At 38.3% G+C, this 17,229-nt stretch overlaps 1 protein-coding gene across 1 annotated transcript; it reads right to left on the bottom strand.

Annotated features, from left to right (window-relative positions):
- Positions 1-2,952: 2,952 nt before the first annotated feature.
- On the bottom strand, positions 2,953-3,357 carry LOC138893903 (ARGOS-like protein). The gene has a single exon (XM_070178569.1). The coding sequence runs from the start codon at positions 3,355-3,357 to the stop codon at positions 2,953-2,955; it is 405 nt and encodes a 134-aa protein (XP_070034670.1).
- Positions 3,358-17,229: the final 13,872 nt, after the last annotated feature.

Here is a 17,229-nt window from a genome sequence, read left to right as displayed (position 1 = left end):
CGTTAATGAGAACTCATAATTATTATGTAAATGGCCATTCGGTGCATTAGCAAGTTTTTTTTCAAGAAATTCCTACTTATTATGTAAATTCCCATTCGGAGAATTAGCAAGTATGTTTTCGAGAATCTCATTATAGTAAAATAAAGCCTTTGCCACACTATTTGGAGGTTCAATTAATTCATATTATAACATCCAAGATTTCTACACTTCAAAATATGTCACATTATCTGTACACTAAAATATATCACATTATCTTTACACTCAAATTTAGCACATTAACAGAATTAGAACAATCTTTTGCTATTTTGATCTTATCATTTCACCATAAAGAAAATTCATCATTATCAAGGCAATGTTAATTCATAGGGCTCATCTTCCATAGTTTTTGAGAATCAGGACATGTGAAAACATATGTACGACAGTTTGACTATCTAAATCACATCTCTTACAAACAACTATCATGATTTATTCTTTTACTAATTAGATTATTAATGTATACATTATTAAGCACCCATCTTCTAACGAAAAGTTTTTGTTTATTTTTGATTCCCCGTTGCTCACAAAAAATCCCAAAATGCTTTAGGAAAAGCGTGGCTGCTAGATTATGCAAGGTTACCACAAATTATCACCATGGTTTGCTTAAGCTTTTTGCAACATGATTGTTTTGGGTCAAATTTAGAATTTACAGGTGGACGTCTCTTGAGCAGACACGTGACAATGACAGGATGGAGGTGAGTCAACAGATAGTTAATATCGGATACAGAGATGTGATCGGTATTGAGCGAATTCCAAGGACACAAAGATCGGGGAAGAGAATTTGAAAGCAAGGTACCGGTTGGAGGAAAAAAGCATTAAAGGAGCCGTCGTTACGAAAAATTTCAGCATTTATTCCCAACGTTATGCAACTATTAAGAGAAGATTTTATTCATCTTTAAGAGGGCGAGATTTAAGTATCTTGTCACCTCAAATTTCACTATACATAATAATATTTGTACTCATTGTAAGGACACGAAATACAAGAATCACAAAGGCTATCTTTCTTTCTCTTATGTTCTTAAGTTTTATACAAGGCTGTTATCAAAGCTTTCCGGTTAATTACCTTTGATTCCGGTGGGATCAATATGAATTTTAGGCTTGTTTTTTACTAAATTATCTTTATTTTTTTAATTCTTTGTCACTTTACTAATCAGATCATCTTAATCAGGGGTGGATCCACCTCCCGGCCTACGGGTTCACGTGAACCCAATAGATTTTGTCCAAACAGTGTGAATGTGTTCGAAAAATTTACTAAATATCTATAAATGTTTGAATGTGAACCCAGTTGCTATAGAAAATTTACTCGTAGTTGTTGCAGGAACTCAAAAATATTAAATCCTATATCCGCCTCTGATCTTAATCCACGTGTCTATAAATCATGTATACAAATTCAACTGTATATTTTCAATGACCGGTTTTAACCTCGTAAGTGTATAGACTTTGTAAAAAAAAAATCTGGGAATCCACGAACAACACTCCTATACCACTAAGACCCGCGACATTAGGAATGCATGGATTTTCCAAACACAAACATTTTCACCATTGGCAACTCTTCATCATAAAAGAGGATACTGTAGAAAGAGTTATTTGAAAAATATTTACTGTTCAATATTCTTGATAGAATTAATTAATTCGGATTGAGTAGAATTCTCCAAGCCATATATCATATATAGCTTTATTGATAGCCTTCATATTTCTAAATTCATCAACTGACTGCCAGGCTGAGGCTATGTCAGCTTCATTTTATCTTTTTAAGTTAAGTGGAAAGTAATATTTATTTACAAATGTGATATACTTAAAAATCGGAAAGAAAAGATAGCCCAGAGCTCTTGTAATGTCATGGTTAGGAGAATGATTGACTTATGTTGGATCTATTATACACTGTTTTATCTTGCATTTATCCATAAACAAAATAGAGTAAAAGAAACTAGAATTTTTTTACATATTTTTAAAGTGACAGAATGTTTGAGAATAAATAAGTAGATATATATATATATATATATATATATATATATATATATATATATATATATATGTTGGTCGGGAGCCCATTTCAAGTGTGATTAAATTTGAATCAGACTTGGCTATATATATATATATATATATATATATATATATATATATATATATATATATATATATATATATATATATGTTGGTCGGGAGCCCATTTCAAGTGTGATTAAATTTGAATCAGACTTGGCGAGTCATGAGGATTTTGCCCAATTACCTCCAAAGTATAATGAACTTGTCATATCAGTGAGGTAAAAGAAATGCAACAATGTAATCTTCTCCTTTTTTTAATTAATATATGAAATTGTACCTTGCACTTGGCAAAAGGGTTGAGGATGGGTGAAATCAAATCAGTTCGTCACGTAAATGAAAAATCTATAAATTTCTCATCAGTTTCTGCTTTCTAGCTTAGAATTTAGAGCAATTTGAATATTTGGTTTTTCCATGTGTTTGCCCCATTGCAACAATATATATATATATATATATATCCTCAAAACTTGATAAGAAGTTTATGGAGAGAAGCACACAAGAATTCTTCCTTACAGTGGTGTTCGGTGTTACAAAAGTTATCTTGAATCCTTCAAAATAATATGTGATTGCGATAAAAGTAGACTAGATCAATTGCAATTAAGCATTCACCATCCCAAAATATAGACTTGTTGTTGGTCTGCCTTTAAAGTATAGAGATCAAAATGGAAGAGGATACATATATTAAATTCAATACTTCAATATATACTACAATACATATTACATTGCCTGAAAGCAGAAAGTATTTGGTACTAACAGTTTAAAAAAAAACCTACAAACTAAGATGTAAATAAGCAAGGCTACATTATATTGCTGGTTAGGTAAAGAAATAAGAAATGAAAGGAACTCATTAATTAATTTGTGTAACCCAAAAATCTATGGTGATGAGACATACGTATAAGAAACATTTCTAAGATTGGAAGAAGGCATAAAAGCCAAGAACATTAGAAGAAGCAGAATTAAAATGGGAAGTAAGAGCAGCATAAATGGTGGAGGTGGCAATGGTGGAAGGATCAATGGCAAAAGTAGCAATGATGCTGTGAGGCAAAGGAGCAGAAGAAATGATTCCAAACTGAAATAACTAATTGACAACACTTTTTTCCCATTCCCTGCTTGACAAGACAAGGATCTTCTATATTCTGCTAGCTTTTTTCCTTCAACAAAACTCATATTCTTTCTAGGGAAAGTAGCAGCAGAAGCAGAGTTGTTCATATACTGATGATGTTCCAAATTGAAAAAGCCTTTTGATGATCTTACTTTAGCTTCGGATTCTTCACTCATGTTCATTTGAATGCAGTATCAAGCCCAAATGTTGAACTAGGCTCTTCAAAACCCCAAAGTGCGGAGGAAAACAGAATCCAATTCAAGAACAAAATAAGGCAACAACTGCAGAAGATTGTGGATGTTACGTTGAAGCAGCTGCTGAAAATTCAAATTCAGGTTCCTAAATGTGCACCACCAAGTAAGAATTTGTAGCTTTTCACAAGAACAATATCAGTTCCTCTCTCTCTGATCTTCCAATGCAATACCAAATAGTATATCAAGAATTGGGGCTTGAGTTGTGTTGGGTGTATTTACCAAAAAATAGTGCGTATGATGGAAGAGAAAGAAAAAGATTGTTCAAGATTTGGTATTGGAAAAAGAAATGTCAAGTATTCAAAATGTTGACGTTGATTTTTCTTGGGAAATTGGCCTCTACTTTTGGTTGGGGAGATTTGGATGGATTTGGGGTGGTTGCACTGTATTTTGAAACAAGAATATATTAGTGGTTTCTTGAGGCCATTATACTTATTATATATGCCTAATTATGTTAGAGAGAGAGTGGTCGGATTCAGTGAATTTCCATATCAAGTGGGGGCAGCTGATTTGCAACTTGATGTTTTTGGGAAAAGAAATATAAAAAAAGATGTCTCCTTACCCAAGGTTCTTCACCCCTGGCTATTGGCCAACCCCCCCCCCCACTACCTCTTTTCTCTCTCCCCCTCACCCCATGACATGATTTGTTTTTCTTAAAAAAAAGAAGATCTACTTAATTATGGTTAATTCATACTTATCTTCTTCTTTTTTTTTTTGCCAATTTAGTAGTTCACTCGTCCTATTTTATATAAAGAAGTTCCAAATATAATGGTCAAAGCATCTAATTTTTTATGTGAAAAGTATTACTTTTTTCCCCAATTTATGTGTTATTTTTTATTTCAAAAAGAATAATATTTTTTATATTTTAATAATAAATTAATATTTTATTTTTCCTTAATATAATAATTTATAGTCGGAAATTTACATGGCTTGTTTTAGATAAGTCTTTCTTAAAATTTGTGTCTGTAATATAAGTTAGTGTAGGCAATACTTCAAAGTATTTTTAAAAAAATGTAGAAAATTATAGTTAAGGACAATTGTTTAACTTTTTAAATAGTAATGATATCACATCAAATGAGACTGGAAAATTATTCATATGATAAATTAATATTCCACAGTTTAGTGCATGAGGATTGAAATTATTTTCAAACTCGGCGCCCTCAAAACCCCAAAAAGTTAAACCTATTATTTTATCTTCTTTTTACCTTTGCGGTTTCTTTTGGAAGAATGGCACACACTATTATATATGGAAGGGAAGGGGGAGAATTCAAGAATCAGAGCGGCAGTCATCGGTCAACACCAGTATTATTCCTTTTTTTAAAATTTTCACGTTTATTTCGTTGGAAGCTGTTTTTGGTAAAGAGGTTTCATTCAAATTCTTTCAGCAATTAAGTATTCAATTCATGCACAGTTCGGACCTATCTCGGTAACTTCTCGGTCATTTAAAATGAAATAATCATGAACAACAAATTAAATAGGACTAGGATTTTGCATTCATTCTCCAGAAAATACTTATCGTTAAGCTGCCATTTAATGAAATGATATCATTTCTTTAGTCTGCAATTAAATCTTATAATCAGTTGAATATATATATACTTTCTACTTTCGGCACTAGCATCAATCACCGTTTTGGCAATAGACTTTGGTTCCAAAATTTGAAATAATGTTTGGAGATCATTTCAATAACTGTTTATATATCAAATTGACACATTATTTCAACTTTAAACTTGAAACATAAAATTTGAAGTTTAAAAACATGTTTTATGAAGTTTTTAAGTTTTTCAAGTTTTCATTCACAAAATTTTAATTATGTTTTCATATCTAAATACAATTTCAACTTTCAAATAACTTTTTTCAAACTTTTGTTTTTAGATCTCAACCAAATCATAAAGATTGTATTGATTCTTATCAAAGAAAGAATCGAGACTATTCAAACAGGCATAAGTGAACTAAAAGACATTCTCGTAGCAATTGGGATTCTATTTCAGTTTATGGGAAGTAGTATAGGAAATGTAATCGGAGGAAAAATCGATCAATGACAATATTTTAAAGAGGAATTTACATAGAATATAACCTTTCTAATATTTATTTAAGTTTCCTATAACTATTTTGATAAAATTACATATAATACAATTTATTTTAAACTTTACAACTTTTCATATTCCTAATATATCTATGTTGAGATTCTCTCACCTAAAATGTATCCTAATATATCTCTTAAGATTCTCTCTCATCTAAAAGTATCTATCATAATAATTTTCCTCTAATTTCTCCATTAATGTATTGTATATTGTATATTTCTTGTATAAAGTATATGTTACATAATTAAAATATACAATAATATATTGTATTATATAGTATATTATATTATACGGTATATATATATATATATATATATATATATATATATATACACAAACACTGAACTGAGGAAAAAAAAGAAACATCATTGATAAATATACTACACAGAGTATAATATATATAAAATAATATATATCATGTATATATTAAAAATATACAATATTATATTATAAAAGAACTTGGGGGAAGCAAATAGGGTTTTGCGTTAAGAAGAATCAAATTTGGGGAATCCTTTGATATTTTTGTATGGCGTATATCATAGGGGTTCTAATAGAGAGAGAAATAATTTCGTAAAAACTTTAATACTAAAAAAGGCATGTTTCTTTATGGTAAGAGATATGATTTTATGTAATGCATAATACAAGGGGATATGGTTTGATTGATGCATAATACAATGGAATATGGTTTGATTGGTGCATAATATATGGATGATTAAGGCAAGTGGGTGTTTATAGTGGTAATCAATATTACTTCCTTCGGTCCACAATAATTAATTTTTTGATCTTTTTGTGTGGTCCAAAATAAGTAATTTTTCTAGATTTCAAGAATAAGTTAATTATTTTTTTCTATATTGCCCTTGGAATAAATAATGTTGGAGTATGTGTTAGGGGTGTATATATGAAGAGACAGTAAAGGTTAATATGGTCAAATTCATTGCTAATTAATATTCAAAGGTGAATTTCTTAATCTGTGTGAAAACATCCAAAAAATCACTTATTGTGGACCGGATGGAGTAATAAATTGAAAATTTTTTAGGGACAAATAAGGATACATTTCAGAATAGTACTCCTCATTAATAGGGAATCTGCCATATTTTTAGAGTGTATCTTTTATATTTTGTTGTAGAATTTGTAATTTTAATACAAGTTGTAGATTATGGAGTATTTTATAAATTCATAAGTAACTACGAAAATTTTCCTATTTTAAACACTGACTAGTGTTAACATTCAGGGGATGTATGGTTGGTGGATTGGGAGAACTAATCCATGTATAAGGCATGTGTTAAAATTGTTTACCCATAAAATGTTACATTTGAATTTGTAACGTGGCTTATAGACAAGCGAATCGATTTGATAAAAAATATATATAAATAAATAGGAACGAAAATTAGATTAACGAATGAAATTAAAGGAGATAACAAGTCTGATTAAGGACTTAGCCTTTCCGATGAAAAGAGCGATAATATTTCAAGTGTTTCAATTCAGTGTAATAAGAGAATAGATTACAGCTTTTGTATGCAGAATGTCTTATGTCCCTATAATGGTCGTTAATCCTGCTATTTATGGCGCTACTTAGAGAGACAAGATCCTAAAACCAAGCTCCTTTTGAATGAGAATAAAAACGTCATTGATGGGTGCATAACAGCTGGCTTTGAATGCAAATATTCTCTATAACGGCTGCTCATTAAATGATATCCAATGTCAAACCTTTGAATCTTTATTATCAGCTATGTTTCCTTCGGGATCCATCCTGTACCGGTTACACACAATGCACCCGTTGCTAGTTATTTGCTGATTCATCTTTTGCCTGTCTTCGATTTCACGTGTCATCTCGCCATTCGACCACCCGTTATCAACCAATTTCACCCCATACAGATAGTCCCTCCACTTTTCGGTGACGCAACTTAGTGTTACCGGAAAGTAGATGAGAATTCTTTTCTTGGCGTGAAAGTTCCTGAACGATCTCTGACACTTGAAGGGACACACGTCTCCTCGCATTTAATACCCCGAATACGTGTTGCCCCGTGATTGAGCAAGTATTTTTGTCGGTTTTCGAGGTAATCATTGTTGAAATCCAATTTTGCCCTCATATTGTTTTAAATAGTTAAGGGTGGCAAGTGGGCCGGTCAGGGACCGACCCGGGCCCGCGGGCTAAGTGGTCTCGTGGGTCGGTTCTTGCCTAGGAATTGTTAGGACCGGGCCTGTTTGGCTCGCCAAGGGACCGGTCCGGTCCGGTCCCTTGGCGGGCCAAACGGATATTGTTTTTAAAAAAACTAGCCGTTTGGCTATTTAAAAAAAGAGTTGTTGGGCTTTAAAAAATAGCCATTGGCTATTTAAAAAATAGCCATTTAACCCCCCTCCCCCAACTCAGTTTTAACCCCAAAATTTTTATAATTACACTTTTTTCCTATTTTCAAATATAAATACCTCCTTCATTCTTTCATTTTCTTACAAAATCAATATCAATCTATCACAATCTCTCTCTAATTTTCTTCTATACTTTCTACTATTGCTTACTTTATTCCAAAAAATAGTCAAAAAATATTGAGGATGCTGCTTTGCCCGGCAATGGAAGCGGCGATCACCAAGCTACTCTTTTGCCACCACCAACGGAAATTCCTCCGAACCTTGAAGGATTTATGAAGTTTGTAAGATATAGCATGTAACTTTGTCATGACCCAAAACCTACCCCGTCATGATGGCGCCTATCGTGGAACTAGGCAAGCCACAACTCCACATCCCAATAAAGAAAAATCTTTTAACATAAAGACGGAAGTAATTTAATAATTTAGGAAAGCCTTTTTGAAAACAGAATTATCCAAATTATGATACAATCCATCCCAAAACCAGAGTGTCACAGAGTACATGAGCGTCTAAATTATAATACAGTCCAATACAATGTCTAAAGAAATAAACTGAAAATACAACTGGTGATAGAGGAGAAGAGTCAAGGCCTGCGAACGCCATGCAACTACCTTGGTAGTCTCCGAACTCTGAAACGGCAATCAGCAACCGTCGCCGTGACCAAAAACGCGTGGATCTGCACACGAGGTGCAGGGAGTAACGTGAATACATCCAACTCAGTAAGTAACAAGTCCAAACTTTGGACTGAAAGGTAGTGACGAACTCAACCGGTACAGATAAAAATAAAAATAACTAAACAGAAACGTAGGCATGCTTTCAAATTAAATAGGCAACTCAAACAGTAAAGTGAAGCAGATTCGAACAGTGTAAAGAATATAACTCTACTATCTCTACATGCCAATGCACATGCTGTATGTGATGCACCATGCTGTCAGCCTCATGTGCTCACACTCTCGAATGCTCAACCACTCGGTATTGTACATGGCCCATACGGCCCAGGGAAGATCCATCCCAGAACATATACATCACTGACTATAAGTCACCCAGTACCGAGGAAGGCCAATCCAGCCTTGTGGAGAAGATCCATTTCCAGGTATCAAGTACTTCAGACAAGATCCATGTCCAGGGAAGATTCATCCCTCAATAATATCAACCGCACTCACTGGGGGTGTGTACAGATTCCGGAGGGACTCCTACAACCCAAGCGCTATCACAAAACCAGTATAATTGTTGCGGCATGCAGCCCGATCCCATAACCGTCACTCATAATCAGGCTTTCAGCCTCACTCAGTCATCAATCTTTCCAGTCTCACTCACGGGCTCACAATATCATGAAAACTAGCTCGAAATAATGATATGATGTATCAATAGACAACAACTGAGACGAAGATATGATATGAAATGCATGAATATGGCTAAGTACATAATATCAATAAAATCAGTGAGATGACAACAATAAAAGACCACTAAGGGCCCCAACAGTACCGACATAAAGCCTAAACATGATATCTAGCATGATTGATAGCTCAATTACTTTATCACAAGATGAAAACACGGATATCAACAAAATATAGTTACTATACAGTGCCATGGAATCAACCAGGTCACATTTTTCACAGTGCACGCTCGCACGCCCGTCACTTGGCATGTGCGTCACCTCAATACCAATCGTATAGCACATAGTTCGGGGTTTCGAACCCTTAGAACCAAGTTTGAAAGCGTTACTTACCTCAAACCGAGCAAATCCTACTCCGAAATGACTTTGCCCCTCGAATCAGTCTCCAAATGTCCCGAATCTAGCCACAAGTAGTACAGTATAATTAATATATGCTAAAGGAATCAATTTTACAAGAAAAATACCAAATTATAGCCAAAATTCAAAATCGACTCAAACCTGCCCCCGGGGACCACGTCTCGGAATTCAACAAAAATTACAAAACCTGAAAGCCCATTCACTCACGAGTCTAGTCATACCAAATTTACTGAAACTCGACCTCAGTTTTCCCTCCAAAACCCCAAAGTTCACTCTCCAATTCCCAAGCCCTAAATCCTAAATTTCCAATTCCAATTCCTAATTAAATGATGAACAAAGCCATAGATTCACGGAATTTATACCATTATGGGTTATAATCACTTACCCCAACGTTTCTCCTTGAAAACCTTCGAAACATCGCTTCTCTCCCGAGTTTCTCAAGTCCAAAATTGAAAATGAAAGACAAAACCTCGAGCTGGTGCTTTTCTGCCCAGCAATACCGCACCTGCGGTCCATTGATCACTTCTGCGATGCTGCACCTGCGAAAATTCCATCGCATGTGTGGATTTCACTTAATATCCTGACTTCCCTCCTACGGCATCAAGACCGCATCTGCGCCCTACGCATGTGCGGAAACTCTCTCGCTTCTACGTTCAAAACGTGCACTTGCGCTTGCCTGCCCGCATCTTCGAGTCACGCAGGTGTGGGAATACCTTCGCACCTGCGGTTCCTTCCCAGGTCCTTCATGGCCGCATCTGCGGCTCCTCAGTCGCTCCTGCGGGCTTGCACCTGTGGCTCCCACCATGCAGGCGCGGAAGACACCAGAACAAGCAGCTTCAGCTGCTTTTCATCAACTCCAATTCTTCCGTTAACCACCCGGAATCACCCCGAGGCCCTCGGGACCACAAGAAAACATACCAACATATCCTATAACCTTATACAAACTTAGTCAAACCTTTGGATCACTCAAATCAACATCAAAATACCAAATTACGCCCAGATTCAAGCCTAAGAACTTCTAAACTTCTGAATTCCACAAACTATACCGAAACCTACCAAATCACGTCCGGATGACCTCAAATTTTCCACACAAGTTAGAAATGACACCACGAACCTACTCCAACTTCCAGAAATCCAATCCGACCCCGATATCAAAATTTCCACTGCCGGCCAAAATTGCCAAAATTCTAATTTTTGCCAATTCAAGCTTAATTCTACCACGGACCTCCAAATCATATTCCGGACGCGCTCCTAATTCCACAATCACCTAACGGAGCTAAAGGAACCATTAAAATTTAATTCCGAGATCGTTTACATATAAGTCAACATCTAGTTGACTTTTCCAACTTAAGCTTCTAATAAAGTGACTAAGTGTCTCAATTCACTCCGAAACCACTCCGGACTCGAACCAACTAACCCGGTATATCATAATATAGCCGAAGAACACAAAAAGAAGCAAGAAATGGGGGAATGGGGCTATAACTCTCGAAATGATCGGCCGAGTCGTTACATCCTCCCCCACTTAAACATATGTTCGTCCTCGAACGTGCCAAGAGTTGTTTTTAAGCCACCAAATCACTATTCCATCTTACCATGCACGTACCCGGGGTTGATCCCACGTCACCCTATCCTATATAGATTTGATAACACCACATAACTGAAATTTCTTAATTCTACCTAGCCCACAAGCTTTAGAATCCAATTTCCAACATCCGAAATTTCTTATAAGGTCGGAATCCAGCAATCTATACACTGTATAAGTGTGAACAAGCTGCACCAAAAGCCGTAACCATAACTCAAATTCTTAAAACTTCAAATACCACATAGCTCAAATGCTCGAAGCAATGATTTCTAATCACCATAGATGCTCGAAACAACCCCGTGCCGGTAATAAACCTCATATCAAACATGTATCCATTCTAAAACCTTCGTACACCACCGATGATGAAATAAACACGCAGAGACTCATAACCATTCACCAAATCTAACCAGTCGTGGAGCTCTCTCTCCTTCGACAAGAACCATAGCAAATTCCTAAGCCGACTTTAGTTATTATCCTTCCAAATATGCCACAATCAAATCTGATAGCACCCATCCTAGATCTGACGACTTCATCTTATCAAATACAAGCTACTCTACTGATATGCCACACCAATACTATCTAAAGCCACAACCCGCGCAATCCGTGCACCGATAAGCAACCTTCCAAATGTACTCAATCACAAAAATGATTCAAACAAGAGAATCGTCCCGTAAGCCCGACGGGTATCACCCCAACGCAATGCTAAGAACACATCACACACCGTAGAACCATAACACATGAATCTAACACAAGTATCATATCTTAACATAACTTTGCTGCTATACGCGACCCCATCGAAACACTGATCCACATGAAATACCTCAGCCACCATGCTCAAAATCAATAACCACGCGCAATCCTGCATCAAGTACTCGAAGTGCATTACCATAGCCATGGAGAAGCAAATGACACAATACCACACAAACCCGAAAGAACATAACCAATGCGCAACCACTCATGCATCACCCAAATACCCATCTCGCGCAAATTTCCGCTATAAGGCCCCAATAGAACTGCACCATGGGTGCATACAATCAACGAATCATAATCCCTCGTAGCATAGAAGAGTAACTCACCGAACATATCAAAACACGAATAAGCTCAACAACAACCGAATGACACATCCATCAACAATAGCAGTATGGAGCCAACTAATCCGACTCAGTGTAGAATACACATCCTAATTGGGCCTACCAATGGACCCCTAAATCAACTCCGGGCACCCCCACATGGATCAATAACCCTCTGAAAGCCCACAATGACTGAATCATAACACATATCGTCGTCTAGCTAGCTTCGGCCATGACTTTACAGTCCACAATCATGGAAACAACCTGCTTTTGAGAACTCCCAGTCTCCAAATCTATATAACACACAAATCCCATATCTGATCCCAACTCCACCGCCAAAATGTCTAACACACCTCTCATACACGATCATCCACGAGGAATACTTCTAAAATTCTTCCGTGCCACATAGAAAAAGTGAATATCAGCAGTCGATCAACCAGAAAAGTATCGCAATACCAATGAACATTCGTAAATCAAAAACACAATGCCCCTTTCAACCGCGCACCCCTCTCAGGGATTACCGAGCAACTATAACATTCATCGAAATATACAACACTGACCATTCTGTCCAGAATTCGTGAACTTGCCTTCAAGAATGAATTGTCTCCTTGTACATGTAAATCTTAATCCTGCACAACACACCACATCTATCATGTCATCACTATACTGGTCTAGCCTACTACCCAGTTGTCCTATTTACTTCGAGTTTCTTCTGAATTATCCTTAATTTGATACTTCTCCTTGTCAGAACTCCATGATCCTTACCCAAAGCTCACCACAAGATACCCTAAAATAATATCACACCACCGTAAGGCCCGTAAGCCATTGTACTCTTCTTAAGTACCTCCATAAATACCTCAAATGTAACGCTCACTTTGAAAATACCTTATGCGAATTTAAAATTATTCTTCTTACCTTTCTTATACTAAAATATAGAATCCATAACCATACAGAATTACTGCAAATCTCAGCACCATTAAATGTAAATTTCAGATTCTAAATTGCACCGCCCAACTGGGCTGAAAGACACGTGCCTCATTAACACAGCAACGCTTGAAGGGGTAACCCTGCCTTAACGCCACCTATCAAATTCACACCTTGTGTGCACTATGTCCTTATAAATAATAATTTAATCATTTCATGATAATTTTTTTCATAAATTGCGATATAACCCGCATTCAAGAAACTTTCTGTCATCCCCGATATCAACCTCTGCAAGTCATAACCAATCAACAAGTATGCCTCAACCCAAAACTAATACCGTACAAAATCGTGCAATCAAATCATAGATAGCAGACTCCCCCACTTGGCTTAAAGCCATATAACAAAACATCTGATAACTCACCATACCCAAGATAACATCTAAATTGACCATACTAAGCAATAAAAGATCTACTCTAGTCTCCAGACTCCCAATAGTCACTACACATGACCGATATACATGGTCTACAATGACAGTATCGCCCACCGACGTAGACACATGAACAAGTAAAACTAGAGACTCATGGGGCATATCCAGATAATGAGCGAAATGCGAGGACACATATGAATAAGTGGGACCAGGGTCAAATAATACAAGGCATCTCTATGGCAAACTAAGACAATACCTGCAATCACAGCATTCGAAGCAATGGCATCTGGTCTGGCAAGGAGTGCGTAGAAACGGGCCTGACTGCCACCTGATCGGCCTCCCCCTCTAGGGCTACCCCTAGCTGACTGAGCTCAACACCGATCTGGCTGGGCGGGTGATGAAGTAACTGGTGCCGAAGTTAAAGGCTGACTCCTCTACTGAGATGAACCTCCCGAAAAGCGGGGACAATGCCTTTTGATATGACCTAAATCTCTGTACTCAAAGCAACCTCTCTCTGCAAATGGTGATGGGGACTGAAGGGAACCTCGAGCACTGGAATAACCACTAGAAGGTCATGATATAGATGAACCCTGAGCTGATGGTGTATGCGATGAACTTTGAGATGGTAGCGCACCAAATGATGTCTGGACCTGCTGATAACCATGGGGCCCATGACCGGATGATGCACCTCGGTGCACTGGGCAAGCTGTCTGAGCGTTCCTGAAGGGACGACCTCTACTGTGCTGTAACTGACCCCCAAAAGGAGCACCACTAAATCCTCCCTGCCCACGAGGCCTCTTGGCCTCCCTCTTAACCCTCTCCTGACTACGAACCATCTCAATCTGACGAGTAATGTTGACAACCTCATCAAAAGTAGCACCATACACTCTCTCTCTGGTCATAAGCAATCACAGCTGATAAGTGAGGCCATCTATAAACCTTTTGATCCTCTCCCTGTCTGTGGGAACCAACCAGATAGCATGACGAACCAACTCCGAGAATCGCATCTCATACTGCGTCACAGACATATCACCCTGACGAAGCTGCTCAAACTATATGCACAGCTCCTCTCTGCGGGACTGAGGCACGAACTTCTCCAGAAAGATAACGGAGAACTGCTGCCAGGTAAGGGGCGCTGCGCCGACCGGCGTACGCCTCTCGTAAGCCTCCCACCAACTGAAGGCAGCCCCAAAGAACTAAAAGGTAGTGAGCGAGATCCCACTGGTCTCCAGAATACCTGCTGTACGGAGTATCCTCTGACACCTATCCAAGAAGCCCTGCGCATCCTCTCCCTCTACACCACTGAAAAGATGGAGGCCGGAGCCTCCCAAACCTCTCCAATCTACGCTGCTCATCCTCGGGCATAGCAGGAACCACATAGTCCTGAGCAGCTACAACCGGCTGGGCTGGTGGTGCCCCCGGTGTCTGGAATCTCCGTACCACCTGCTCTGGTATGCGGGCAACGGGAGTCTGAGCACCTCCCCCGGCCTGAGAAGTGGTTGCTGTAGCCGGAATAGAGACCGCCTGAGCAAGACTGGTACACATGGTCAGAATATGAGCTAAGGCCTCCTGAAGGCCTGGAATCGCAATAGGCACAATTGGTGCCTGAGCTGGTGCATCAACAACTGGAATGTGGTCCTAATCTGGGGCAACTGGTGGATCTGAAGGTACTGCCCCAGCTGTTGTGTGGGCTGCACCTCTACCCCTACCGCACCCTCGGCCTCTCGCGGCCTTGGCTGGTGGTACTGGTGGTTGTCCATCCTGCCCGGTAGTACGAGTTCTCACCATCTGTGAGAGAATGACACAACATATGTTTAGTTACTAGAATCAACAGATTCGCACGATAAGAATTCAAGAATGTAGAGTTTTCCTAAGGGTTCTACAGCCTCTCAAAGATAACTACAAACGTCTCTGTACCAATCTGCAAGACTCCACTAAACCCGCTCCTGACTCGTGAGACCTATGTAACCTAGGCTCTGATACCAACTTGTCTCGACCCAAAACCTACCCCGTCGTGATGGCGCCTATCGTGGAACTAGGCAAGCCACAACTCCACATCCCAACACAGAAAAATCTTTGAACATAAAGACGGAAGTAATTTAATAATTTAGGAAAGCATTTTTGAAAATAGAATTATCCAAAATACGATACAATCCATCCCAAAACCAGGGTATCACAGAGTACATGAGCGTCTAAATTATAATACAGTCCAATATAGTGTCTAGAGAAATAAACTAAAAATACAACTGATTATAGAGGAGAAGAGTCAAGGCCTGCAAACTCCGTGCAGCTACATTGGTAGTCTTCGAACTCTGAAACCGCAATCAGCAACCATCACCGTGACCAAAAATGTCCGGATCTGCACACGAGGTGCATGGAGTAACGTGAGTACATCCAACTCAGTAAGTAACAAGTCCAAACTTTGGACTGAAAGGTAGTGACGAACTCAACCGGTACAGATAAAAATAGAAATAACTGAACAGAAACATAGGCATGCTTTCAAATTAAATAGGCAACTCAAACAGTAAAGTGAAGCAGATCCGAACAGTGCAAAGAATATAACACTGCTATCTCTACATGCCAATGCACATGCTTTATGTGATGCACCATGCTGTCAGCTTCATGTGCTCACACTCTCGAATGCTCAACCACTCGGTACTGTATATGGCCTAGGGAAGATCCATCCCAGAACATATACATCACTGACTATAAGTCACCCAGTACCGAGGAAGGCCAATCCAGCCCCGTGGAGAATATCCATCTCCAGGTATCAAGTACTTTGGACAAGATCCATGTACAGGGAAGATCCATCCCTCAATAATATCAACCGCGCTCACTGGGGGTGTGTACAGACTCCAGAGGGGCTCCTACAGCCCAAGCGCTATCACAAAACCAGAATAACCGATGTGGCATGCAGCCAGATCTCATAACTGTCATTCATAATCAGGCTCTCAGCCTCACTCAGTCATCAATCTCTCCAGTATCGCTCACAGGCTCACAATAGTATAAAAACTAGCCCGAAATAATGATATGATGTATCAATAAACAACAACTGAGACGGAGATATGATATGAAATGCACGAACATGACTGAGTACATAATATCAATGAAATTAGTGAGATGACAGCAAGAAAAGACCACTAAGGGTCCCAACAGTACCAGCATAAATCCTAAACATGATATCTAGCATGATTGACATCTCAATTACTTTATCACAAGATAAAAACACGGATATCAACAAAATAGAGTCACTATACAGTGTCGTGGAATCAACCAGGCCACATTTTTCACGGTGCACGTTTGCATGCCCGTCACTTGGCATGTGCGTCACCTCAATACCAATCGTATAGCACATAGTTCGGGGTTTCGAACCCTCAAAACCAAGTTTGAAAGCGTTACTTACCTCAAACCGAGCAAATCCTACTCCGAAATGCCTTTGCCCCTCGAATCAGTGTCCAAATGTCTCGAATCTAGCCACAAGCAGTACAATTTAATTAATATAGGCTAAAGGAATCAATTCCACAAGAAAAATCCAAATTATAGCCAAAACCCGAAATCGACTCAAACTCGTCCCCCCCTCCAGGCCCACGTCTCCG

Source organism: Nicotiana tomentosiformis, chromosome 6, assembly GCF_000390325.3.
Source record: "Nicotiana tomentosiformis chromosome 6, ASM39032v3, whole genome shotgun sequence".
NCBI classification, from domain to species: Eukaryota; Viridiplantae; Streptophyta; class Magnoliopsida; order Solanales; family Solanaceae; genus Nicotiana; species Nicotiana tomentosiformis.
The sequence above is the reverse complement of the archived record's forward strand: the minus strand, read 5'-3'. Positions and strand labels throughout refer to the sequence as shown.

Coding starts and splice junctions, on each gene's coding strand:
- LOC138893903 (XM_070178569.1), bottom strand. CDS start 3,357: ATGAGTGAAGAATCCGAAGCTAAAGTAAGATCATCAAAAGGCTTTTTC.